This window comes from Protomyctophum parallelum (assembly GCF_964188405.1).
Source record: "Protomyctophum parallelum genome assembly, chromosome: 3".
Classification (NCBI taxonomy): domain Eukaryota; kingdom Metazoa; phylum Chordata; class Actinopteri; order Myctophiformes; family Myctophidae; genus Protomyctophum; species Protomyctophum parallelum.
Window position 1 is genome coordinate 39,755,835 of NC_139698.1, and position 27,873 is coordinate 39,783,707.

At 41.2% G+C, this 27,873-nt stretch overlaps 1 protein-coding gene across 2 annotated transcripts; it reads right to left on the minus strand.

Annotated features, from left to right (window-relative positions):
* Positions 1–553: 553 nt before the first annotated feature.
* Positions 554–27,873, minus strand: LOC310855445 (diacylglycerol O-acyltransferase 1-like). Of its 2 annotated transcripts, XM_083760461.1 has the most exons (17): positions 27,466–27,873; positions 26,180–26,264; positions 21,541–21,581; positions 21,102–21,187; positions 15,972–16,024; positions 14,625–14,730; positions 9,220–9,348; positions 8,360–8,428; positions 6,651–6,754; positions 5,767–5,805; positions 5,406–5,447; positions 5,239–5,283; positions 4,116–4,228; positions 3,713–3,778; positions 3,225–3,312; positions 2,533–2,595; positions 554–2,152 (listed from the first exon to the last, which is right to left on the minus strand). In XM_083760461.1, the coding sequence occupies exons 1-17, from the start codon at positions 27,687–27,689 to the stop codon at positions 2,003–2,005; spliced, it is 1,503 nt and encodes a 500-aa protein (XP_083616587.1). In that variant the 5' UTR covers positions 27,690–27,873; the 3' UTR covers positions 554–2,002. The 2 variants fall into 2 exon arrangements, with proteins under 2 accessions (XP_083616587.1, XP_083616588.1); XM_083760462.1 differs by lacking the exon at positions 9,220–9,348.

The window sequence follows — 27,873 nt, forward strand, 5'->3', positions numbered from 1 at the left end:
CTGCACACACTAATACATTGTACCTATCCAACATTGTTAATCCTAAACAGTCCTTTATAATGTGTAAATTGTTTATCAAAGAGACTGAAAAGAAAAAGTGTATATATGTGTGTGTGTGTGTGTGTGTGTGTGTGTGTGTGTGTGTGTGTGTGTGTGTGTGTGTGTGTGTGTGTGTGTGTGTGTGTGTGCGTGTGCGTGTGCGTGTGCGTGTGTGTGTGTGTTTGTGCGTGCGTGCGTGCGTACATAAAATAGTCTAGAAAAACGAAATACTCTAGTCTCTAAAATATTCTGGCCTAATGTTGCATTACACCACTACTGTCATTGTGAGGATAAATGGGCAATATTGCAAACATTTACAATCAGTAGTGCTTTAATGCCCTTTTGATTGTTTACTGTCTTAGTATACATTATGATACGGTTGATGATGCTGCGTGTTTGGTCGTGTAAACAAATTTACATACATTTTTAATTAGATTTATTTTTATTTATCTTGTCTATCCTTGTTTTATATTATGTTTTTGTGCTTATGCATAATATCCATGCATACGTATTCTGTTGTTGCTTGTGTTTGTTTTTTCTGTTTATTTGTAAAAAATCCAAATAAAGTACTGATCATAATCAGTAGTGCTTTATGACAGCTGTTACATATGTAGCACACTGGTTCTCAAGATGTGGGCCGGGGCCCACTAGTGGACCATGAGGATATTGCAAGTGGGCCCCCAAATAATTGGAGGCATAAGATGATAATGATAATATAACATTAATATTAAAAAGTGATCACATAAGCAAAGCAATAGATTAATTAATGCACTTAAAAAAAAAAGGAAAAAAAAGTGATCACAGATATATCAATCATGTGACAGAGTTGAGGAAGTGTCTGCCTGCCTGTATGCTCAAGTATAGTACAGTACAACAATGTGTATGTATGACTGTCTGCATGATTATTATTATTATCTGCCTGTTTGAACATTACTACGGAGCCCGTGAGTGGCCACAGAAGAAAATGTATTTTATCTTGCCCGGGCGAGATAAAATATATTTTGAACCCTGGCCAATCCAGGGCTCCGTACAAATGCACCAAAAAGTACGACAAAGTATGATCGAGGGACATGGAAAGCTTTCTTTTAGCCAGGAAGCATCTGATGAAAGGTGACAATGTCTTTTACTCAACCCCTCTGCACTCTCATGGGCTTGGTTTATTTGTCAAGGCTGACAGGAGGATGGATGGAGGATTACTGCTGTTTTCAACACCACAGTAAAGCTCTGCCTTCTATTTGACGCCCCTGTTCTTCTTCAGATTAGAGGGAGATATAATCGGGGTGGGTGGGGTTGTGGTGACCAATCTAACATCTAACATTAAAGTGAAACCAAAGGCCCAGACGACTGGCGTAGCAATCTGGGCACCTAGGCTGCTAATGCCGCCTGACCGTGTGTCACAGGTTCGACTCCCAATCCCGACAACCTTTGCTGCGTGTCACTCCCCATCTCTCTCTCTCCATTTCCTGTCAGTCTACTGTCTCTATCAATACAGGCAGAAAATGCGTAAACGTATCTTTAAAAAAGAAAAAAGGGATACCAATAAAATGCTAAGATGCTCTGAAAATGCACGTGGCCCACCCATCAAGAGAACCTAGATCCAGAAAAGGTTGAGAACCGCTTTTAAGTGTGTGAAGTAATTCACTTTTGTTTCCGATTCACGTAGTTCTAGCAAAAGGCAATATGCCACTGACTATCAGCCCTGCCATACTGAATACCAAGCTACCAAGTGATGATAAACAAACAGTACCTGTGACTACTGCAGCTACTACTGCGATTATTTTGTGCGATTAGATTGCATTAATTTAATCTTTCAGCTCAAATACAATCATCAACCTGAATGACTGAGGATCACTACAATTAAAGTTTGATGTGAAATAATCGCGACACATTTTCGTACCGTTTATTTGTGTCGCTCCTGGTGTGTGACCTTAAGGGTCTGTGTGTGTGTGTGTGTGTGTGTGTGTCAGTCAGTGCCCTGCTTGTAGTGCATGACGTAGTAGTCATGAACATACATCAGTACAGCAAATGGTTGACCAATGATGAGGGAAATCCATACAGCTGCGTTGCCATAGTTGCCGCGCAGGTAGTGACCAACGAAAAATGCCAACGGGAGCTGTTGATTCAGTAAACAAATGTCTAAGCATCATTTAAATGCCCCCTAGTTAGAAATGTTTGAACTATCACCATCCTTACAATTAGCTATTTACGTTCATCCTCTGCTATGCTATGTAGCATACCTTGTGCAAACTAACATGAAATCAATGAAAGACCATTTCCCCCCCACAATCTCTGGCCTGTATTGTAGTTCATGTGATTTCATTATCCAACTCTTGCGCACTTATCTTTTGCTCATTTTAATGTTCATTTTAAAACATCGAAACAGTAACTGTGATTATTAATTGTGTAGAAAATAGTACCTTGGTTATCACAAATACAATTGCAGACAAAGTATTAAAAAGCACAACAGTGTCAGTGAGAAGTATAATGTCTTACCTGAGCCATCATGCCCATGAAGGCCCAGAGTCTGAACATCCTCAGAGGAACACTGACCAGGTACTAAGACACAAAGACAAACTATCATTCTATATACTAGAATACAACACAAGGAGAGACAACACAGTAGCATGGTTGTTACTACTGATTCTACTAATGATTGATTTATACTGCAAATCGCTGTAAAGCACCTTGGATAAAGGCGCTATATAAATGCACCATTTACCATTTATTTGAGTACACATAAAATAGCAGGTCTACAAGCTCACGATCAGTGTGAGACACACTGGCACACAACTAAGTCTAAAGTAAGCTACTCAGCATACTGTAAGACCTTCAGTTAAATACCTAAAATGGTCATTTCATATAATATATGTGTATATTATATTATATAATCCACATTAATATTATGATAAATGTATGTTCTGAGATAAAGACAGTGAAATCAGCCTAAAGTCTGAGAGAATCACTATGCTACACCATCAGGCCATTAAGTGACTCCCCAGAAGTTCCATTACTATGGTTCATTAAGTACTCTCTATTCATACAGTCTGCCCATCTCCAGAACACTACATGCACAGTGTGAGCAGTTTACTGGCTACTCTATTCATACAGTCAACAGTCTGCCCATCTCCAGAACACTACATGCACAGTGTGGAGCACTTTACTGGCTACTGAGCCCAAGCTCTTACCTCATGGAAGAAGGCAGACAGAAAGAAGACAGCTGATTGGCTGGCAATTTTGCTGAATCCAATCCTCAGCAGGGGTTTGTAGAAGTGGCTTCAAGATGGATGGATGGATGGATGGATGGATGGATGGATGGATGGATGGATGGAGAAAGAAACAGAACAAGATACAGAGGAAGTCAGCCGTGTATGTCCATTATGTCTGTCTGTGTGTAAAACCGTTATTCCCTTTGTCCAGGTCTGCCAATATCAATACGCACGCACACGCTCATGCACACACACACACACACACACACACACACACACACACACACACACACACACACACACACACACACACACACACACACACACACACACACACACACACACACACACACACACACACACACACACACACACACACACACACACACACACACACACACACACACATACGCACACACACGCACATACGTGTGAGCATGCATACATGTGTGTGTAGAATAACTCACCGTAGGCACCACTTGTGAACAGGGATGTTCCAGTTCTGCCAGAAATATGTCACTGACTCTGAGTTCCTGAAGGAGAGGAGCCAGGAAACAGTGCAGTTTAACTATAAATGGTCACATTGCAGACACGACAACAGAATGAGCAGGAAAAGTGCTTTTAAAAATGTAGTCATGCTTCTGCTTCTATTCCTTTAGCAGTGTACTGTCCTTAAGGACAGACATTGATCCTAAAAGAGCACAAGCCGCAGGAGCCACAAGTCCTATAGTGGGACAGTGGGACTAGACCTTATAGAACCACGCTAAAGTGTGGAGGACATATTATCGTGTCTCGCACGCACGCACGCACGCACGCACGCACGCACGCACACACGCACGCACACACGCACACACACACACACACACACACCACCAGTCCTTGTAGAACTGCCGGTCCCCAAAGCGTAGAATCTCAGCTGTGAAGTTCATGGAGGAATGAAAGAACCAGTAGAAGAACATCAACCAGAGCAAGTGGTTAGGAACCTAGAACGAGAGCGGGAGGAAAGATAACTAAATCCAGAACAATGTATTGATTTGGCCCATAATATCGGTTTGGGCCAGATTATCAGTTTGAGCCATATTTTGGGCATGTCATTATAACGTTCAATGCATTGTGATTTGCGGGTTTGTAGATCGATAATGTTTGAAAAAATGTGAATCGGCTCTCAATAAAATATTATTATTATTATTTGTTAGGGTCTGTCTCTCCACAGACCATGTCAGCCCTGGCCACTCCCACTTTCCATTCCACACTGCAGTCCCATTTACTCACCTGTCTCCAACTCCCTCGTCATCCCACCTGTGAACACTTGTACAATCAGCCTGCCCCCTATATAACTGGACTCATTGCAAACCACCTTTGTCAGTTCATAGTTAAATGTCATCTGTGCATTTTCCTGTTTGACTACTTGTCATTTTTCTGTTTGATTCCTGCGTGCTACTCAAGTGTGAGTTTTTGTCCTGTTTCCTGCAATCTACTCATGTGTGAGATTTATGCCTGGATTCCTGAGTTCAACTTCATTGTAAGATTTTGCCATTTTTTTCCTTATTAAATACTTTGAAATCGACACTGTTTCCTGTGACTTTGCATATTGGGTTCAATTCTCTCTGCATCATGACAATTATTATTATTATTACCCTTATTATTATTATAATTATTACCCTTATTATTGAAAGTGAAATATTCTAGAAAATGTATTAGAACATTTTACACTTTTTAACAAATATCGGTCAAAACATCGGTAATACTAATCTGTGGTCTATAGCACTCTCCAAAATCAGGATTAAAAAATATGGTATCAGTCAGGCTCTAAATGAAACACCAATGTTTCGGACGGGCAGACATGGTGGAAAAGCTAGTCTCAGGTGCCTTCGGCCTGGCGGAGAGAAAATAAATAGGATACTGTTTTACTGTGCTTGTCGTGTCATGCTGTGTTCATCAGCACAATAGCAGTGAACAGTTGTTATTTTGGTTTGTGTGCCTTTTTACTCACAGCTAATCTGAGGAGTCTCTCCATCATTCTGGATAGGTCCATATCCTAGAGGAGAGGAGAGGAGAGGAGGACTTATGACGATATGCTGTAAGGTTTCTGGCCGACAGTGACGCCATACTATTGGTTGTGTATATGTTGTGCTGTGCTTCATGGTCATCCTTCCGTACCTCTAGTGGTTTCATTGAGCTCTGTATGATGGGGACCATCCACTGACAAACAGAAGGAAGGGAATATGATTAAAAAACAAATACCAAATTTATTTCTACTGTATATAATTTAACATGCAGCAGTACAACTACAGACCAGGAGTAGAAGAGACACACTGTAGTGAAGTATGTTTTTTTTATAGCAATATATTATATTTCATGTGTATTTTAACATACTGTAGTACTGCATAATACACCAATATAAATCAGTACCCAGATATTATTGTTATACTTTTTAACAGTATACCGGTAATTCTAGATGTAAAATGTATGCCAAAGTGAAACCCAACTACTTGTACAAAATGTGAGGTAACATCTGTACCTGTTGGGTGAGACCAACTAACATCTGGGTGAAGAATATCTGGGGAGAAAGACAGATTGACATGGTGGTTGATGCTCAATAACAAAGATGTTTTACCCAAATGTCTTAAAAAAAAACCTGATGGCAAACAAGTTGCATTACGTAAGAAAAGGGAAGGTCATCCTGTTTTCATCCAACCTGAAATCAACCTGGCAGGTTGTCATATAAAACACTAATTGGAAGGCAATAACAAACATTGTAATGGTTGGAATATCAAACCAATAAGATGCTGTAGTGTTCATTCAGAACAGAATATATTATCGTTCTGAAGACATTTGGAGCAATCACATATGCAACCTTACTTTGATTGGACTGCTTAGTGAGAGGACAGAGGTGCACATTTAAACATGGTACACAGAGCGGTGTTCTTTTTAATGCAAATGGTAAAAAGAAATGCCCTCAACTCTTTTGAAATTACTCAAATCAACTGCTTATGTCCTCCCAATCACCAAAATATGCTCCATGACCTCTGACTAGGACTATTTAAAGTTGTATTAAACTTAAAACCTATACTTTGTTGACCGGGGTCCCGCAGGGGTATATCCTTGGCCACTTACTTTTTTCCCTATACAACAATCTGTTTGCCAAAAATTGCTACCAACTATCTATCTAGTATACTGTATAATACATCTATACAGTATCATAGGCTACAGATCCAGAAAATGTGCACTGGAATAGTCATTTTGCGGTCAGAATATCAACACCAACTGTCTTTTCCTTTTAAATTGAAGCTTAGAACAGCCACCAAATCCAAGCATTATCAGACAGGCAGTGATAGAGGGGCCAAGAATTAAACCCCACAGTTACCACTTCTAGATTGCGGACTTAGAGACCTGTCTACATACCATCTCAAATAGTCTCCTCAGCAGGAAACTCATGCGAATCTTGGAAGAACGAGGGAAGTTGAGCTCGTAGCAGAGAGTAGGAGCAAATACAAAGTAGTACAGATCTATTGAGGAGAGTGGTAGAGAAAATGAGTCAGTCTGAACAAGCACATTCTGACGACAAACGGCACTGAAACTAATATCACTTTAGTTTCCATAAATTCTATCCATTTAATTTGAATTCCATTATTATTATTTTTATAAAAAAAGGTTTTATTTTGGTAGGATAATGAAGAAAGACATGAATTATTTCAATTGCACTGCATTGAAGTGATTATTTTAAGCCTGGAACCAAGCCATCCACGCTCCTGGTGAATCATGACCAGAGTAACAATTGTTACAATTGACTCCCATTGTAACAATGGAATGAGGAAGTGCTCATTCTATCTCAATGGGATAGTTCCAGCCATATGGAATGTTTGGAGCTATAGCCCATATAGGCACCTGCTTTTACTCTACACTCTGATCATGACTAGGAAACATTTGATTCTGTGTCAAACGATATTTGAAAACGGCAAAAAAGGGTATTTATTAATAAATATATTAGTAATATAATTAAACACAGAATCAAATGTTTCATGGTCATAATTCACCAGGAGCCTGGATGGCTTGGTTCCAGGCTTAAAATAATCACTGCAATGCAGTGCAATTGAAACATTTTGTCTACATCCTCACTTTCATGTCTTCATTTATTTTAAGGAAATCACTATGGGAAAAATTTCTAAGTTTCTATCTGTGGCACCACAACATGGCTGCCACTGCTATGCCCTATATTTAGTTTGTTAAAGCAAAAGATCACTTTGGTAGAGGTTTGTGTAATTACCTCGCCATGATATAACTCCAAACACTGGTGAGATATTTTCATTACTTGCTCTGTTAATTAGAACTTGATTAGAAACTAAAGATAATTTACTTTAATTGACGGTACATGGTACCGTGAAACAGGTCTCTTTTATGACAAACGAATGCAAAGAAAGCAGATTATGCAAAACACACTACATTTTTAATTGAAACATCATCTTCCTGTTGGTTTTAGTCCGGATCTTATTCTAATTCAAAATGTATAGTGAACACGAAGTTGACATTTTTATATAAAAAGAAAGAAGGAGAGAAAAAAAAGGTTTTGTTATGTTCCTTTGACAGAATGAGCTTTGTTTGCATGCATTTATGGGCTAAATGGGTGACTTTGAGACCTGTTTCACTGTGTCATGTAATGTGGAAACAGTTTTGGAATATCTGGCCAAAATGTTGAGTGGAGTACATCATGACAAGGTAATACAACCCTCATTATGCTTTAACTAGTTCAGCTCACTTCAAATGCAAGCCAACAGTGACTGACAAACACAGTCAGATCAGTTCACTTTAACCCATTAGTTCTCAATGACAGTTTTGGGGATCACCAGGGGTCCAAATGGACCCTAAACCTTACAGGTCTTTAACTCTCAGAGTAAAATGAACAGTGAGGATTTTAGAGTGTATACTGGGGTTCCTTCCAGTATAGTTTAGTTCAATGATTCTTAATCTTTTACATATCAAGGACCCCCAGTTTCCTATGCATTAGACCGCCATTTTATACCATTATTTATCACTCCAACCATCAGTGTGTACAAATGGAACAGACCTGCAAGGGTCCATTTGTTACAATTTCAGTACAAATAACTGTAGCTTACCTCTGATAGTGAGGTTGCCAGGGTAACAGACCAGACTGGGTCCTCCACTGAAGTGTGGTGATGTAGGACCTGCAACAGGAGTTACAGACAATATATTTTGATAATACTTTATTATGGCGTGCAGTCTGTCCGGTACGTGTATGTGTTATACTTTTTTAAATATTGTATTTCTACGGACCCCCGTCTTAAAATATTTCATTCCAGGGAACTCCATAAGAGAAGATTTTGTTAAATTATTTGCAAAAAAGTTAAATTAGCTGGCTTCACCACAGGCTAGTTTAGCTTGGGCGCTCTGGAACCCTATCATGGATACCTAGTATCATGAATATACTGTATAAATGACAGCAGGACAATATACAATCTACATGTTGGATGTTGAAAATCATTCAGACAATTTGCATACATGTATAGTATCATATAATTAGCATGTTAAGATAATATGTTGGCCTAGGTTCGGAAGGATCTACTCATTTATTCATTGCGAAATACTCCATAATGTTTCCCTAAGGATCAGTGAATCAAGAGTCCACCACTAGATGTCACTGCAGAAACAGGGGAAATAAAGGATGGACTCATTTGGGGTCGAGATCAAGTCACTTTGAATACAATCGATTAAACCAAGTAAACAGAAACTGCAGTTTATTGACAGAACATTAACTCTCCATGAATTCTTAAGTGGATTGGATAAAATGTGTGCGCATGCTACACTCATTCACTCACTCACTACCATGTTTGTGTGTGTGTGTGTGTGTGTCTGTGAGTGTCACTGCTGAGCTGTTACACTTAGGGACAGACAGTTAAACAAGCTTTAGTAGTGTGTGAGGACAGGAGTTTATGCGCATGTACTGTATGTAACTTACAGGACAGAGATCGGTCCAGTTTCTTGACTTTAACGACACTCAGTTCTCGACACCACTTGTTGACGTCCTTATAAGAGTAGAGCTTCAACAACAGAATGGTATAGACGCCTAGAGCAAATGCACCGCCAACTGACAGAGAGGCAGAACAGAACAGAACACACAGAGTATCATAATATATATATATATATCATACTTCTCTGTTATTCGGTTATAAGTCGGTTATTATTGTTTCTAAATATCGGTTTAGTTATATTTTCTGTTAATTGTACAGCCGTATAGCGTGTGAGGGAAAGATAAAAGGAGAAAAGATAGCGGGAGACAGAGAAAAGAGAGGAAGGACAAAAGAGAGGGGATAAGAGATAAGAGAGGTGGAGAGTGAAAGAGGGAAGCAGAGAGAGAGAGAGATAGAGTGAGAGGTCATAATTTTATCATAAACAGAGAACAAAGTAAATCCAGAGAAATAAATCAACTCAACTCAGTACAAGCAGTGTAAATATGCCAAGGACACAACACTATAGTTCTAATGTTGTATGGAAAAAGCTTTGATGCTTTGACACACACACGCATGCACTCACATGCACACAGGCACAGAAATCTTACGAACACACAAACACACATTTACAATGCATTGTATCAATGAAAATACAGTAACATAGTATACTTTAATTTTCTATTTAGCAGTATCACAATTAAATACATTTTTAAATGACCTTTTTTGGGCAAAATTATGTTATACTATCATTAAAATCTTCATGTTTTGTCAATTATTAGGGGACTCACTTGCAATATCTTCAAGGCCCAGGGAAGCACTGATTTTCAGTATGTTTCTGCTTCCCATACCACTACCACTACGGACCACAATGGAGCAACCTCTGGAGCATATTTGTGATTTATCCTTCTGACAGATACTGTATGTATTGCCTTTTGTCAATAAAACATAAATCAATCAAAGAACTGCAGCGGAAATTGGAGAAACCTTGTATTTCTAAAATTCAACATTCTATGTGTTTTGGTAATTTAATGCTCTACTACTTCATCATAGAATAGTGACATACAAAAGGTGTGAGAAAAGCAGATCTACAAGCTCACAGTGTGTTGCAGTGAGACGCATTGTGAGCATGTAGATCTGCTATTTTTGAGTGGTGCAACCACTCCTACAACCAGCTTGCAATGTCCTCGTACCTGTTTGTGTGTGTGTCTGTGTGAGCACGAGTATGTGACTTAATAATAGCAGTAGGGGGCGCCAGAAACAGTGAGAGGGGTAGTGTCTCTAATGAGAGAGAGTGAGAGAGAGAGAGAGAGAGAGAGGGGGGGGGGGGGGGGGGGTTGCACCACTCAGTTCACACGTGTGTGATTTTTACTATTAAAAAGGAAACATTTAAAAATGTAAATACACTTTTTTTTTAAAGTGGTGCAAACCACTTCTACATCCAGCTTACAATGCCCTGTACGTGTTTGTGTGTGTCTGTGTGTGTCTGTGTGAGCATGGAACGAGAGAAGTATGTGACATGGCTGCCACCTGCTGGACGCACGGGAGTTGCACCACTTGGTTCACACTGGTGTGATTTTTAAATGAATATCAACGTAACTACCTGTCAGTGGGGAGTGTTGGCTGGGAGGAGGAGTAGGACTACACCTTGGAAAGCATGAGTGTCTATTTCAAACTGGGGGGTCATATTTTGACAGCAGGAACTGCCTGAGGAATTGACCCCCCGCCCCCAGTATTAGGTTGTATTAGACAGAGGATGTTGATATTCATTCATCAGCCAACACTCCCCACTGACAGCCTGACAGGTAGTACCCCCCCCCCCCCAGAGAGGACGTATAGGTCTAGGCCCAGAGAGGACGTATAGGCCCTACTGTATGAGACAGTAGGTCTCATACGATTAAACATTTGACTCCTGGGCTCTGTCTTAGGGTAACACTATGCATCCCAGGTTTATAATGCATTATGAACACACTTATAAGACATTATAATCTTCTCATGACCATGTATAATTATATTTAGTACTACTTACAAATAATCATGAACTTTATCATAACACATTATAAAGCTTATTTGGGATGCATAGCAAGTGTCACCTAAATTAGTTTATCTTTAGGGCCCCAAATTACACCTTAGAAAGCACGAGTGTCAGACTATTTCACTAATTTTCCTTATTTTTTTATTTATTGTTTGACTGCAGTAACTGCCTGTCATAATTTCACCCCCCTCCGTATCGAAGTATTGGACAGTATTAAGATGTTGATATTCATTTTGTATTCATCCTTAGGGCCCCAAATCACACTTCAGAAAGCATGAGTGTCAATTTCAAACACAAAGTGTTTTTTTACTCTGTCACTATTTTGTGACAGAATGTTCCCCAATTAGGGATGCTGGGGTTCAGATGGTTAAAAAAGATCTGGTTTGGTTTGTGTTGGAGCGCATTTCCTTAATTCTCACAAGAAATCATAATAAGTATTGTGCAGCAGACTTTTGAAAGAGAATAAATGAAAGAACGCCAAGAGAAGGTAGCCAACAACTTCCCAACAGTACCCACAATACGTCTTCATTAAATAGTACAACAATAAACTCATTATTATTCATGGGTCCACTGGCTGGAACTACAGAATGCCAGTTGTAGAAATAGAGTCGAGTTAAGTGTTTTTGTCTATGAAAAAGTAATTATTTGGAGGCTGAGTGTGAGGATGAGGGACAGCGAGCCAATAGTCAAATGTTACGCGCTCGCTCGCACGCACGCACACACGCACGCACGCACGCACGCACGCACGCACGCACGCACGCACGCACGCACGCACGCACGCACACCTGCCCTCTGTCATTGCCCTTCCTGTGTAAACAGAGACACTGAGTACAGACAGACGGACCGATTCCTCTACTGCCTCACCTCCCAGTGAGAGAACAGATGAGATGAGAGGAGAGGAAGAGGAGAGGTTAGGAGAGGAGTGGAGTAAGATAGGAGTTTGCCAAAGGTCTTGTTAAAATCATAAAGAATAAGAGCATCATATTTTCAGAGCAAATTATTTGAAAGCACAAAGTAAAATCCCCAGTGTTGCATTATTAAAAATAATAAATGCAACCATATGTGCCCATCAGGGGCCATAGGGTCATGCCAGGCCAGTGCATGGTCACAAAATGCATCATGGGAATTGTAGGAACCAATAAAACATTTATTATTATCATTAAAATCGTAGTGTTTTTCCAATTATTTGGAGGCCCACTTGCAATACCCCCGTGGCCCACAGCTTGAGAAGAGAACCAGTGCACAAGACCAGTGGTTCCCAAACTTTGTAGCTCAAGACCCAAAAGAGAAATTAGACATAAACTAGTGAAAACAGCAGATCTACAAGCTCACAACCCGTCGCTTCGTGCTGTGAGCTTGTAGATCAATTTTTACTATACTTCTTAATTACTATTTGTTTAAATTTATGGAATTTCTTAGATGTGTTTGTTTGTTTTAAAATGTATTTTTTTATTTTTTAAAATATGTTTTGGGGGAGGGGAAAATGTTTTGAAATAACCTTTTTTTAAGCAGGAATTTATTTTTGTTGAGGTGTGACCCTAAAAATTGGTCTGTGACCCACAGATGGGTTTCGACCAACTGTTTGGGAAACAGTACTATAGCCTACTCTACTCTAACCAATGCCATCAATAAATAACTGAAATGCAACATGAAAAACGGTGCTATGGTGTCCCTTAAAAATGAAGGTCCAAGCAATGAACCTATGCCAACATCTTGCTGTTATCCAAGCTAAATACATTATGTTAATGACACACATGAAGCCCCTGCTGTGTCTTTTTTTAGAGGCTAAATGACAGGTGTGACCTTGGTGTTATACAAATTCTAAACAAGTTTTCAAGTTCATGACAAGGCACATTGGCAGAGTCCATACATTAACGGCCTTGGTGGAAGCTGCAACTTTCTACCTCTGCGCTGTGGGCAGCAGATTAGTGGAAGAGGCTGACTGATGGCTGAACGCTGGCCAGTCCAATGCAACCACAGTATGTACGGTATGCACACTGTGACCTGCCAGCTGGCTCATATCATATGACTTCTACATTGTATAGTCAATCACTTCTGTGATGTACAGTAAATTCATCTCATATATACACTTATGCCATTTTATACGTTCAAATATTTTCAGAAATGGCAAGAAATAGCATATCGAAAAGCTCACAATGCAGCATTGTAAGCTTGATCTGCTATTTTTGAAAAAATTAAGAAATAGACACAATATCGGTTATCGGTATATAGGTTATATAAGTAAAAAAGTTTTACTAATTCTTAGGATACACTAAAATAATGTGTAGCGTACAGTTTAGTATGCAGTATCTGTTCATATTTCATGAGGGCTGCCTGTTGTCAGACAGGCAACCTGATGAAGACACAAGGAGGTTGACCCTTGGACGACCCGTCATTTTAAACCACGCCTGCCTTGGCAGCTCTCCTCTCCTCCCCTGCTCTGCTCCGCTCCTCCGTCTCATCTCCCTTCAGAGCCAACTGGGTGCAATCCAGTCACGACCAACCGATTCCATAAGCACTAACACGCTCCCATTATGACACTGTATGAGAGGGATTTATTTTGCTGCACTACATGGAACAAGCCAGCTGTTTCTCTGAAGGGTAATATGATGTTTTGCTGTTGGTGAAGGTGAAATGTTAGCAGGCCATGAATAGATAGTTAACAATTAGAATCCTATACTTAGTTGACCAGATTATGAAGGGCTCTATACTAGGCCCCGTCTGTTTTTGGTCTATTTCCCAAAATAGACAACCTACAAGATGTAGATTAACTATTTTCACTTCAGTAGAGGGCGTCCGTCCCCAGGTTCATGTATTTGTTTAGTTGCATTGAAAATCCCCTCATATAACAACTGTGTTTGAAAAATAAACATGTCACCCCGGCCGCTTCACTCATATGGATATGAAGAATCAACTGACTGAGAGAAAACGCTAATGTTACTGCTGCTGAATTAGTTAGATTTTCGCTAGAAGCAGACTGTATCATATATGAGTGACTGACTGTTGCAAACGATACAGAGACACCTCCCTGACAATAACGCTGAGACAGCTTGTTTATTTTTGGACCACAACGCTTATAGTAGACGATATTAAGATCACCCCATGTTATTCTCCATAGAGAAATTACTTCCGCGAACCAGGGGAATTGTCGGGATGAGCGAGTTACGTCAGGACTTCGGTGCTCTATTAGCCCCAGAGTAGGGATGCTACTGTATAGGGGTCACTAGCTCTGTCCAGCGCATTCATTAGGCGCTTGTCATACTGTGAGTAGGAGCCCTAGCATGACTGAGGAATGCTAACAGGCCATGATTCATTCAAGCAAAGTCAGTGCAAATTACCACTAGACGTAACTGCTGCATTATGATTGGTCCAAAGGTTTACCTGGAGTTATGGAATGGACCGAGAGAACCACCAGAGCAGGGAAGCTGAGGATGATTGACAGGTTGACACAGTGGACCAGAAGACCCACATTCTCACTGAACGAACCCTGAGACGAGAAGAGGAGGGTAACAGTTACCAAAAGGCTTACTATATACTATAGGCTCTCGGTCTGCCTACTATGCAAATGTTCACTGCTTAACCCTCTAGAAAAACAGACCTGGACTGCAACGTTACTTAGTACGCTCTTTTTTTCCTCTACAGCCAATCTAAAGAATAACACACTTGTGAGGCTGTGAGCTTGTCTAATTTTCCAACCAGAATATGGATGCTGGGCTTCAAGTCGTTGAGGCTGATGCAAACAGTGTAGACATTAAAGTCATTAAGGCTGATGCAAACAGTGTAGACATTAAAGTCGTTAAAGCTGATGCAAACAGTGTAGACATTAAAGTTTCACCTTTATAATGTCTACTCAAATAAGGTTAACATTTTCTTGCATGTGGTAGAGGCATTTTACGGATTCAATTGGCACCTTTCATTAATATTTTAAAGGGCGACCACCAATTTTTAACCTGAATCCTATTGTTCTATTGTGAGAAAGAACGTGAAAATCTGGTCGGTGTAACACTTCAGAATGCATTGTGGGTCTCTACTCTCGAGAGCTCGCCACTCTGGAGACCCAAATGCATTGGGAAGTGTTAAGTCATATTTTCTCTTGTCCTCCTCACAATAGAACAATAGGATTCAGGTTCAATATAGGCCAACCTGGCCTTTCAAGAAAGTGTGAGCACTCTGACAGGGAGATATCTGAAGAAATTAACAGAAATTGTGACAGCGCCCTTCAGGTTTCCCAAAACTCTAATGTCACATTAATTTTGTTAAAGTAAGTGTTAAAAAGCTATAAGCTCTACTGTGTATTCCAATTAATTGCAATACAGTGTTTGTAACAGAGGTCTACCGTCTCTCCAATGAACAGAAAAAATATATAAATTAGCAGACAGAATTGTAACTGGAATACTATAAAATTGAAGCTGTTACATGCCCATCTGACTGGATGAAACTGGTATACTGACCTGAGAATGTATTTTATGTTTACTAAAGAGCTGGAGAGATGGGGAGACCCCTGATAAATACTCTCACTAGTGTTGACTCCCATTGTAAAAATGAATGCGGAAGTGCTCATTCTATCTCAATGGGATAGTTCCAATGTTTGGAACTATAGCCCACAGCACCCTGCTTTGCGGCGAGATCAAAGTGTGTCGCCACTCACTTACTAGATTACTCTGCACATATCCCCCTTCAAATGAAAGTGCATCAACACTTACAAATGACTCCTGTTGATGAACTCACCATGGACAGCTGTCTCTCTGTGTAGAGAGCCACCAGTATAAATACATTGGACACTGTAGGAAGACAGTAAAATAAATATTTATGTTAGCACTTCAATGATCCTACAGTATATTTCAGTATTGGTTCAAAGAATGAAATGTTCAAGCAGGTTGATTTCACTGCCATCTGATTGAACTCTCACTGTGTGATATTAAGTGAAAAAATAAGTTTCAATTGTCAGCTGTAAACAAAGAATACGAACAAATAAGTACAGTATAGAAAAAGATTTAAAAGAAATCCGTTTCATACTCACGGACAATACTGTAGGTAAAAATATGACCATTAGTTAGAAATGTGTCTCATAATGCTGAACATTCCCCATCATTTACACTTCCATGCTTCAGTTACATATTGCATACTGTATACATACTTATTTGAAGAAAAAGAGCTGCAATCGGCTAAGAAAGTTTGTACTGTTGAAGTACCAAAGGTGCACTTCAAGAATAGGAGTAATCGGAATAAATAGTTTTTGACTCAGGTCTAGGTCTTCAACAACTTTATACCCTTATCAAAATGCCTCAGATCAGATGTTTTGTGTTCTGTGAGCTGAATATAGTCATTGTTTTTTATTCTTACATTTAATAAAATGCATTAAAGACATGAGGAGTCCTATGAAATGTCATTGTGCAATATTTGTATGTGGTGCTAACTGCTAATAAAGCAAAGCATAACTGAATTAATTTAATTATGTGGGTCTGGTAGGTTCAACCTGGCTCAACCAAGACCTGGCTGGTGTGTGCATGCACACGCGCACGGACGCAGTGCCACGCATGCATGCGCAATCGCATGCGTGCGCACGGACACAGTTCACACACACACACACACACACACACACACACACACACACACACACACACACACACACACACACACACACACACACACACACACACACACACACACACACACACACACACACACACACACACACAGTCGCAGCCTATGAATGAAATGAGCCAGCACTAACAGAGCATATGTGTTGCACAGCACACAGTCACACACCACCTGCTAGACAGGAGAGTAAAAGGGCCCACACACCTACAGCACAGGGCAAGCTCATTGGTGAGACTGATGGTTCCTTTATATTTACTTTGATAAAACGCAATTTGTAAATTACTGGAATACAGCTCATTGTTATTTCATTCTGAAAAGGTAAAACAATCACTAGGAAGCATCATCTACTCATCTATACATAAAGTCTACTGCATGTTTGTACACTAAGGTCTTTGGTAGAACAATAGGGAGGCAACTTTGGTTCTAAATAAAGAGAAACAATCATGCAATGCATGAACCCTCTAAAGCAGTATAGTTTTAAAATATATACCGTCCTACGTATCTGCAAGCATGCACGTACGCTGGCACACACACACACACACACACACACACACACACACACACACACACACACACACACACACACACACACACACACACACACACACACACACACACACACACACACACACACACACACACGCACACGCACACGCACCATCTACTCAAGGTTTTGTTGGCAGCAGTCTCACAGGGTGGAGGGGACAGCAGCTGGTACTTATGTCTGGTAAACAATCTCTTTGTGAAAGTGTCAACAAAATGATGCAGCAACTCACTGGTGTCAGCATCAATGAAGAGCACAGCTCCATCACCATAGTCCAGAACAAAGCTCCATCACCATAGTCCAGAGGCACAGCTCCATTACCATAGTCCAGAGCACAGCTCCATCACCATAGTCCAGAGCACAGCTCCATTACCATAGTCCAGAGCACAGCTCCATCACCATAGTCCAGAGCACAGCTCCATTACCATAGTCCAGAGCACAGCTCCATCACCATAGTCCAGAGCACAGCTCCATTACCATAGTCCAGAGCACAGCTCCATCACCATAGTCCAGAGCACAGCTCCATCACCATAGTCCAGAGCACAGCTCCATCACCATAGTCCAGAGCACAGCTCCATCACCATAGTCCAGAGCACAGCTCCATCACCATAGTCCAGAGCACAGCTCCATCACCATAGTCCAGAGCACAGCTCCATCACCATAGTCCAGAGCACAGCTCCATCACCATAGTCCAGAGCACAGCTCCATCACCATAGTCCAGAGCTCAGCTCCATCACCATAGTCCAGAGCTCAGCTCCATCACCATAGTCCAGAGCACAGCTCCATCACCATAGTCCAGAGGCACAGCTCCATCACCATAGTCCAGAGCACAGCTCCATCACCATAGTCCAGAGGCATATGGATCGTCTGGGTTTATATGATTCACAGAGGCATCCACCACTGTGGCTCCAGAAAGACCAACCAAGCCCTTTTCTGGCTTAAATAAGAGTTTATATCCTCCTTAGTCAAGTTGGATGCACCTTTGTCCAGTTGGTCATATCTGTCGATGTCCTCACCTCACAAAATTCACTATCCCAACCTCAACGTCCCAGCAGGGAGTCCCCAACAGTGATTTTCTCCTTCATCACATGACTGTTCAGCGTTTGCTCCTTCCTTAGTGCAGCCAAAGTAGCCTCCTCTTCCCCTTGTAAAAACTGGTGAAGTTTCCTCAACTCATTTGGCTCGCAGTAAGTCTGGCCTGGGCCTTAATGTGTTGAGTGCTCGAAATCCTTCCAACTCCCCAAGCTCAAACGATGAGCCCATGTGATTAGTCCGGGCTGAGTCCTTGAGCTCCAGCACAGCTTCACTGATGGGGTTCAATCTTTGCTCCATGTGCTTTTTTGAATCCCGACAGACCAGACACGACACGCAACCATGGCGTGGCGTTTATCCAAGCAGAAGAATCGTAGTCCTTTCCTTCAGGCCTGGTGAAAGTTTCCCATGTTTGTTGCTGTAAAAAGGGTCCCCAGCAGGGCTTCTCTTACAAACAGGACATTCCTGATAGAGCCCTTCTATCTTTCCAATATGTCAGTATATATATATCAGTGATCACGCAAGCTTTACTGAAACTGTACAGCACAGAAAATATATGGCTTTAGGATGGCCTTCATTCAACAATGCGTATAAAATTCAGCCTAAATGTCATCAAATAACTGTCATCAATTGACCCATTGTCAGCCTTCTGATTGGTGCCGGACTGACTAACCAGCAGGCTCTTTCTGCCTTCTACCCTGGTTCTGCCTTATGTTGTTTATGTGGAATTTGCTATTTAAAAATCACACCTGTGTGGACGGAGAGGTGCAACTATACATACTAGCCCTCCTCCCTGGCCTCTGTGTGTGTGTGTGTGTGTGTGTGTGTGTGTGTGTGTGTGAGACACTGCTCAACAGTGCCATCCAGCGGTATTGGCGAGGTGTTGCAGCTGTCCGTGCTCAGACATACAGACATACATACACACATATTTTATGCCCAGTCACTATATGGTTACTACTGCAGTGGCATTAAAGCCAACATCCCCCTCACCTCACCTCACTCAAACGAACAACGCACGCACACACACACACACACACACACACACACACACACACACACACACACACACACACACACACACACACACACACACACACACACACACACACACACACACACACACAGTCACACACAGTCACACACACACACACACACACACACACACACACACGGTGCACACACACTCGCTCACTCACTCACTCGCTCACTCTTGCATTGCTTAATTTAATTTTTTAGTGGATTAAAAGTTGAATAGGTTGCTGTTCCAAACTGTTCATTTTGATTTAAGATGTGCTCTAGTCCCCCTAACAGTGCCACACATTCATAAAGGGTATGTTTGTGTGTGTGTGTGTGTGTGTGTGTGTGAAAGGAAGAGAGAGAGAGAGAGAGAGAGAGAGAGAGAGAGAGAGAGAGAGTATAAAAGTTGCTGCAGTGAGTCTGAAACTACTCCACTCCCCAGGGGAGCTGGGATGCTTTACTGTCCGTGATGCTGTAAAGAGAATCCCATTCACACTCCTCTCACTGCCCATATCTTTGTTCGGTGCAGTACTTCACTACATTACCTCTTCTCCTCTCTCTCCCGTCTTACCCTCCCTTATTGCAGTACTTTACATTAACTCTGTCCTTCTCTCTGTCCCCCACTTTAATGCCTTCCCCCTCCACCTCTCTCTTCTCTCTCCATCTTTCTCCTTAACCCTGGACTGTCTACAACTCTCAGGTCCTCCTATCTCTTTTCTTACCTCTCACTCCCTCACATCACACCTTCTTTCTATCTTTACCCCCCAAACTCTCTCTCCCTCCCTGTCACTCCCACCCCGCCCCACCCTCTCTCTCTCTCTCTGCAGTGTACAGTAACAGTTTGCAGTATGTAGGGCAGGTAATTGTCCCTCAAGAGAGTGAGCTGCAGCAATGCAGACATTCACCGATGGAACAAACAGCAAAAAGAAAATAAGTTTCAATATGAACATCTTAAACCAAGTAGCAATGTGTTGAAATAAGACTGATGGATGCAACTCTTCCAAGAAAGCATAAACCAATATAAAAGTTATCTTATAATAGAGCACCGAAGTCTGACGTCATTTTCAGTAGAGGGCGCCAATACACAGGTTCATGTCTTTTTTTTATTTGTAATCCCCATAGGGGCGATTTTAGGTCGCTTCATATAAGAACTGTGTTTGAAAAATAAACCGACCACCCCAGCCTTTCTGTCAGGGGAGTGGCTGTGCGTCGTTAATGATGTCCTTTCATATTTGATACAGCCAGTTTCTGGAGAAAATGGAATTAATGTGGCCGCAAAAGCCTTGAAACTACATAGAAGGCAATGAGTGAAAATGAGTGAAAAGGCCGGGGTGATCGGTTTATTGTTCAAACACAGTTCTTATATGAGGCGATCTAAAATCCCCCTATGGAGATTACAATGCAAATAAAAACTACACGAACCTGGGGACTGACACCCTCTACTGACAGTGACGTCAGGACTTCGGTGCTCTATACTAACCTAGCAATGTTTTCTTGTGTGTTTCAGGCAAAAATATTGCTTGAATTACAAAACACTCATTTCAAGTCATGATTTGATAAACTTGTAGGACAGGTGGTTTTTAATCTAAAAAAGTAACCAGTCATCAGAAAATGACTGCTTTCAAATCCCTGTAGCTAAGTTTCAAGTGTATTAATGTACTTACCAATTACGAGGCATGCCGCTGGCCAGCTATAGGGGTCCTTCACAAATAAGGAAATAACTTGAATAGGGTCCACAAGGATGCCATATCTAATGAACCACACATTTAAATGATGGATTAAAATGTGACATTACAGTACCTTTCATTTATAGTATATACATAATAATTTACATATCATTTGATGCAATTCTGTAGTATGTTTAAATTACTTTGTGTTCAATGTGTGATTTTTCTCAACGTCCATGTTGAAGAACTTAATAGATGACATGACATGACAGAAAAATATTTTGTCTTTTCAACTTTCATAAAGCCATGGTTTGATGTGAAGCAATGTACAGTATTTATGTTCATGATCGGACACTCATTTGGACTTGAGAAAGGACAGGCATAAAAACATAAAACTATACAAAAATCCTTTGCAAAAGGTTGTAGCCATACTCACTTTAATAGGTTTTCTAAAAAAAGACGGGAATTGCTCAGCACCTGTAAAACAAAACAAATAGTAAAATTACTAGCTGAATAATACTGTGTGTGTGTGTGTGTGTGTGTGTGTGTGTGTGTGTAAGCTCAGCAAATACATTCTGCTGCTCATTAACTTAATTTACTCTTTACTCTGTTGTTCTTCTTTTTTTATTTAACCTTTATTTAACCAGTAAAAACACATTGAGACTGAGTCTCATTTGCAAGTGGGAACTGGCCAAGAGGCAGAAACAAAATTACACTTCAATGCTACATCGACATCGTACATGTCAAATTACACAACAGCCAAATAATACATCCATGACATACCTCAAGGAACCTATACAAAGTATACAACAAATCTCCAACAATGGTATACACTAACACAGTGACCGGGCACAAGACATTGTTCACAGAGCAATACTTTCAAGGCCAATTTTAGTCTGAACTGTAAGGTCCATGACCAGGGGCCAAAGAAAGCAAGACACTTTCTCTATCACTTCCCTATCATTTGACTTTCTTATATAGCCCATCTTTCTTTGTCACCACTTTCCCTCTTCTTTTCACCTCTCCCACATGTCCCTGTCATGACATCAGTCTCCTTTTCTCCTTCCTTCACCTTGTTTGCCTGCACTCTGCACTACCCCTCCTTCCATTTTGCTAATTGAATTGAATGGAATTAAAGTAAACATTCCCGTCTCTTTTCCTCTTCGTCTTCCTCCTTCCTCTTTTCTCCCTGTATCCCCACTCATTCCTTTGCTTCCGCCTCTTCTGCCTTTTTCATCTCTCCCTCTGTCTAAAAGGATTGTAATATCTCATTAATCAACACAAAGCCCCCATGCTGCTAACTGGGGATGGCACAGAAGTTCAGCGGCAACGAGAGAAGCCTCCTGTGATGAACACAACGATCTGTGTTCAAAGCCTGGATTAGCAGCAAGCAGCCCTCACTGGTTTTTATCTCCTCTCCTCCCATCCTCTCCCATTCCATCACTTTACTCGGGCACAGAGCAGGAGAGAAGCTGCAAAAAGATGTCGAGCCTATCTCGCATTGATGCCTTTTGTTTATTTTTAGATATATTTATGTTGATTTGTTTATTTACTCTACTTGCACACATTTTGTATGCTTTTTAAATTTGGAGACATTTCACCACACACATTGGATACAATACCATAATAATTATTTTATCTTGAAATTGCTTCTTGAAACAAGACATTCTTGAGGCAAGAAAAACACACCTGTCAGTTGAGTGACATTTAATTGAAAATATATTTAAATAATGGCCCCCTGTAGTTTCTAAGCCTGTTAGGAACATTTAGTGTAACTGCAAAGTCCCGAGTTCAATTCCTGCCTCAAGCTATGCATGTCATCCCTCAATGCTGTCCTGTCCCAGTAAAGAAGAAATTCCCTAGAAATGCTTTGAGTTCAGAGAAGAATGTCTTGCTAAAATTGTCTTTTTTGTAGTGCATCTAAGCTGGCACCAAACCAGATCTATCACAGAATCAGACGGGTTGAGGCAACTGAAAAGGAGCAGATAGGAGCGGATATTTATAGAAACGAGGATCATTTAATTAATTTAATTTTCATTCTATTAATCTATGTGGGTGGATAATCTTGCACTGTAACTGCCTTTTCTTTATGATTTCTAAATAGACAAGGAGAAAGAAACCGGGTACTACTAACAGAATTTAACCGATGCTACTCAACTGCAATGGGTGGTTTTGTTTAATTTCACTTTTCTTTGCCTTCATCCACAGTGGCAGTGAAGCACCTCTGGATAAAATAGATTTGCCCTCTAATAGTTTTGGTCATATTTTGATTCACTGATCATTATAGTATTTTGTGTTGAAAGGTTGACAATTTATCAACATTAAATTACATAGAATGTGTATAAACATGTGTATTGACAAAGCACGACACAAGGTTACTGCCTGCAGGCTGAACAGGCGCTTTTGTTAAATGCTATGGAACGGACCACCAGTGGTCCACGGACCACCTGTTGAAAACACTGTGATATGTGCCTATTGTTTTCTTACATTTTTTCTTTAAATCTTTAAATCTTTGCTGAAAATAAAGTACAAACTTTGTGTTTAACTATTAGACGCACTGCTCGGAAAGGACCAAGAGAGTTAATTTACTTTGCATATCAACACAATGGAGATGTCTGAAAGATGCCTTGAACCAAGGGTTGAAGTTCTAAGCTTTTTTTTTAAGAAAGAATCCCTGCATATTTGGTAATTGCTACATTTGCTGCATGTCCATGTATGGTTATCCAGGGTTAGATGAGGTCAGTGTCGTGATCTTCATATATGGAGACGGCCATATTGGTGTGACATGTCACAAGGCGTGATGTCACAAGATGTGACCTTATATGGAGGAGTGATGTCACGAGGCGTGACCATATATGGAGGTGTGACCGACAAACCGACTGACGGGTTTTGCAGGTTTTCATAGTAATCTGCGACCTTTGGTCGCAATAAGCTTTATGGACTTTGAAATATATGGTATGGATTGAGTCGATTTAAGCTGGGTTTATGCATTGCTCACCAGAATAGGCTTAAGACTGAGGGGTCTGAGACCCTTTCTGAAGTTGGAGAAAGAGTGGAAGGGGGACAGATGCAGATGCATGTATGGAGTATGGTCCTTGCATGTTTTATATTTAGTAATTACAGTACATATAGTGTGAACTATCTGCTCACTAATGCAGGTTGGTCTGTGTGTGTGTGTGTGCGTGTGTGTGTGTGTGTGTGTGTGTGTGTGTGTGTGTGTGTGTGTGTGTGTGTGTGTGTGTATGATCACACATGTATCATAAAATACATGTGTGTCATCTAAACATTGGAATTGACTTTACAGTTTAAATCTATACTCTGCACCTCCACTTTAGAAACTGTTAGGCTAAATCTAGATTTAAGCATAATACAGTCTAGTACCTCTATCAGTTAAAAGTATGAAATAATTATTATTTTGATCTAATGAATGATCATAAACAGCACTAGATGTATTTACACTAACACTGTTTGCCGCCTCAAAAATGTGGTAAGATTTAATGTGTGTAAATCATCACAAGAATGTCTTACATTTTTATCCTTTTTTCCGACAAGGCTGAAGGTATCATATCTATGATCTCTGCTCTGGTATCAATCACTGATGTACCTTGCCCTTACTGTACAATTTTAAAGGCCAAACACACAAAGCTGTCTTGTTCTGACTAACTACGTTGGATGATCAGATCAGGTGACATCAGGTGACATCTAATGTTTGGAAGATGCTACAAAAACATCCTTTGTGACCCTTACATACAGACAATAGCTGACAATAAACTGTAGTTGGCGCAATTCCGTGAATTAAGAACACCTCTTTCTTTCTTTTCAAATTCTACCCTGCCAGCTTGTGTCCTCCCAGCTCGTGAACATCATCTGTTACCTGCTCTGACCCTGGTCTATTTCCCATGTAATGTTGCGTTCATACGGGCAGATTAAACGACGCAGTCTACCATTCATTGTTAAAGGAAGCCAGTGACATGACATTGCAAAGGCACAACGATGCATGTAGCTGCTCCAAATCAACTCACAACGTGTCTTTGCGTCGTTTGAACTGCTCGTGTGAACGCACCATTACTCTACCCCTGGGGTAAAAGGGAGAAGTAAGGTTTGGTCCCGTCTCGACCGATCAAGTGGCTATAGCTTACAGCTGGTTCAGTTTAGATATGACATTAGATGGCCACTGTGTGTTGGGTCTCGTGGGCCGTGCAATAGGTCTTGTCTTGCATGGCCAGACGATCAGAGATCTCTGCCAACTGATATGTCTGGGGACATCAAAATCCAAAGTAGTTGCTAGAACAACGGGACCCTAACCGATGTGGAAACCAATCATATCACTGTCCCAATAATACCAGACTGTAGGACGCCTGAGGGAGAGAAGCGACCGAGGTCGCAGAGGTCACATGCACGCATCCGCCTGGGTGACAGCAGAATGCTGGGCACGGCTGCACTAATAACTTTGGGGCCGGCCCGTCTAGAGTTAAATGGACAGGTATCAGTCAAAAAGGAGACATCGAAGAGGAAGGATGGATGGAGAAGGATCAACATATGGAATGTCAGAACAGGTTTTAGGCGAGGTCGCGTGCACGCATCCGCCTGGGTGACAGCAGACTGCCGGGAGCGGCTGCACTAATAACTTTGGGGCAGGCCCGTCTAGAGTTAAATGGACAGGTATCAGTCAAAAGGGAGACATCGAAGAGGAAGGATGGATGGGGAAGGATCAACATAAGGAATGTCAGAACAGGTGTGTGTGTGTGTGTGTGTGTGTGTGTGTGTGTGTGTATGTGTGTGTATTTGGAAGCCCAGCTGGGCCATGTAAATAAACTGACCACGAGGCCTAACAATATGACAATATGACAAAGAGAAAAGCCAAACAACTTGCCAAATACTGCTCTGTTTTGGCTATAGGCAGTTTGTGTGGAGGAGAAGGTGCCATGTCACGTGTATCCTTAGGTGCCCATGACAATGTCAATCCCATTATATTTGTTTCCCTGTCAAATGAATTGTAATTTGTGGATTGAAATAAAGAACAAAAATGTGTGTGTGTGTGTGTGTGTGTGTGTGTGTGTGTGTGTGTGTCTTACCAGCATGACCACACACCAGTTGAGAATTCCTCTGTAGTTGCTGAAACCACTGGAGCTCAGCAAGGACTCCCGTGACTGGTGACAGCTGAAGTAAAAGAGAAATGGGTGTGTGGATAAACGGAAGTATCTATGACTGATGAATGGATAGTGCTGTACATCACAAAGACAAACTCTGCACAGAGCTTCCTTCCTACATGTGTTGTGACAATCAGAGTATAGACAAGACAAGACATGTTCACATGAATTAGTATGGACAGTTTTTTGTCTCCACCAGGCCAAAGGCATAGGGAGATATAATATGTTTTGCACAACGTCCGTTCGTCCGTCCGTCTGTGTGTCTGTCTGTGAACAGCTAATCTCTGGCACCGTTGGCTTGATCGCAGCCACACTCTGCACACATCTGGCCTGCATTTTTCAATTCTGCCTTTTCGAGCACCACCAGGAGACCGAAATATGCAGTCCTTCAAATATCAATCCTGGTGGAGCCCTGAGGGGCACTTAATTCTTCTAGTTTATCATCAAAATACTGGGAGCTGCTGCTGGATGACTGAAGGAGGAGATATGTCAATTTGTTGTGGAAACTACTAGGTAGGCTACTATATATACTTGGGGGATAATTAAATGGGCACTATATTTTGGGGACTAATAATAACTATTAACTATAGGAAGTATTTGGAGAAAAAAGTGGAGAAACTTTGTTGCTGCCCTATGCGCCAGCCGGCGTAATGGGGATAAGTAAGTGAGTATTTGGAAAGCCTGATGACGCAAAGGTTATGCAGTATGCGCGCGCACACAGACACACACACACACACACACCTTCTCGAGTGCCCATTTCGTTGTGCTCTCACTGCCCAAATCAAGTGCCCATGGTCTTCTCAGTCAAGCGGCCATGGTTTAATGCCCAGTTTTCTCCTAAGCCCGCAGTTCAAGTTCACGTGTATTCTTAAGGGACGATGTCTTTACTATGTTAATTAATTAATTATTTGTGAATGATAAATTGATAGTGCTTTTTTATTTTGTTAAAAATCCTCGAAAACCGCCGTGGATCCCACCGTCGGCACGGCCTGCAGTGCAAATCGATGACACACCCATCGCAAACTCGCCACAGACAGTAACCTGTCCTGAAATAAACTTTTGCACGGTTGGAAACACAAGGAAAAGGAAACAGCCGCCGGCGCCACTGGCTCTGGTATGTTTGCACACAAATGTCCTGCACTGCGAATTGATAAATGAGTCTACATTTATTCCACATAAATATTAAATATAAATATTGCAACTTTTCTCACCACAATCTGTCACTGAGCTGATTTTTTCGTCTTTTCTCATTCTTTGTTTTGGCTGATGCACATCCGCTTGGCTGTGTCTCCACAGCCGGTCTAGTAGTCGCTGCACTTTGACACACCGCGACAGAGTCCCCATTCATCGGCTGCAGAGTAACCCCTCTCACCGCCGATATGGTAGCCCTTCTCCGGCGACTTCTGGGCCCCAGCACTGCGCTCGAATCCCCCATACTGTAAGGAACACTACACACTAAGCTACGTACTTGTTTGTTGGAATTTCACTCTAGCAAATAACTTGCCGTGCCATTACATTTAGACTGCTGCATGCCTGTTGCTGCTGTTGCCTGTTGCACAATCGTAGTAAACAAAAGGAAGTAGCAAGTCAGTGTAAAGTCGACAAGTGGACTGTCCTCC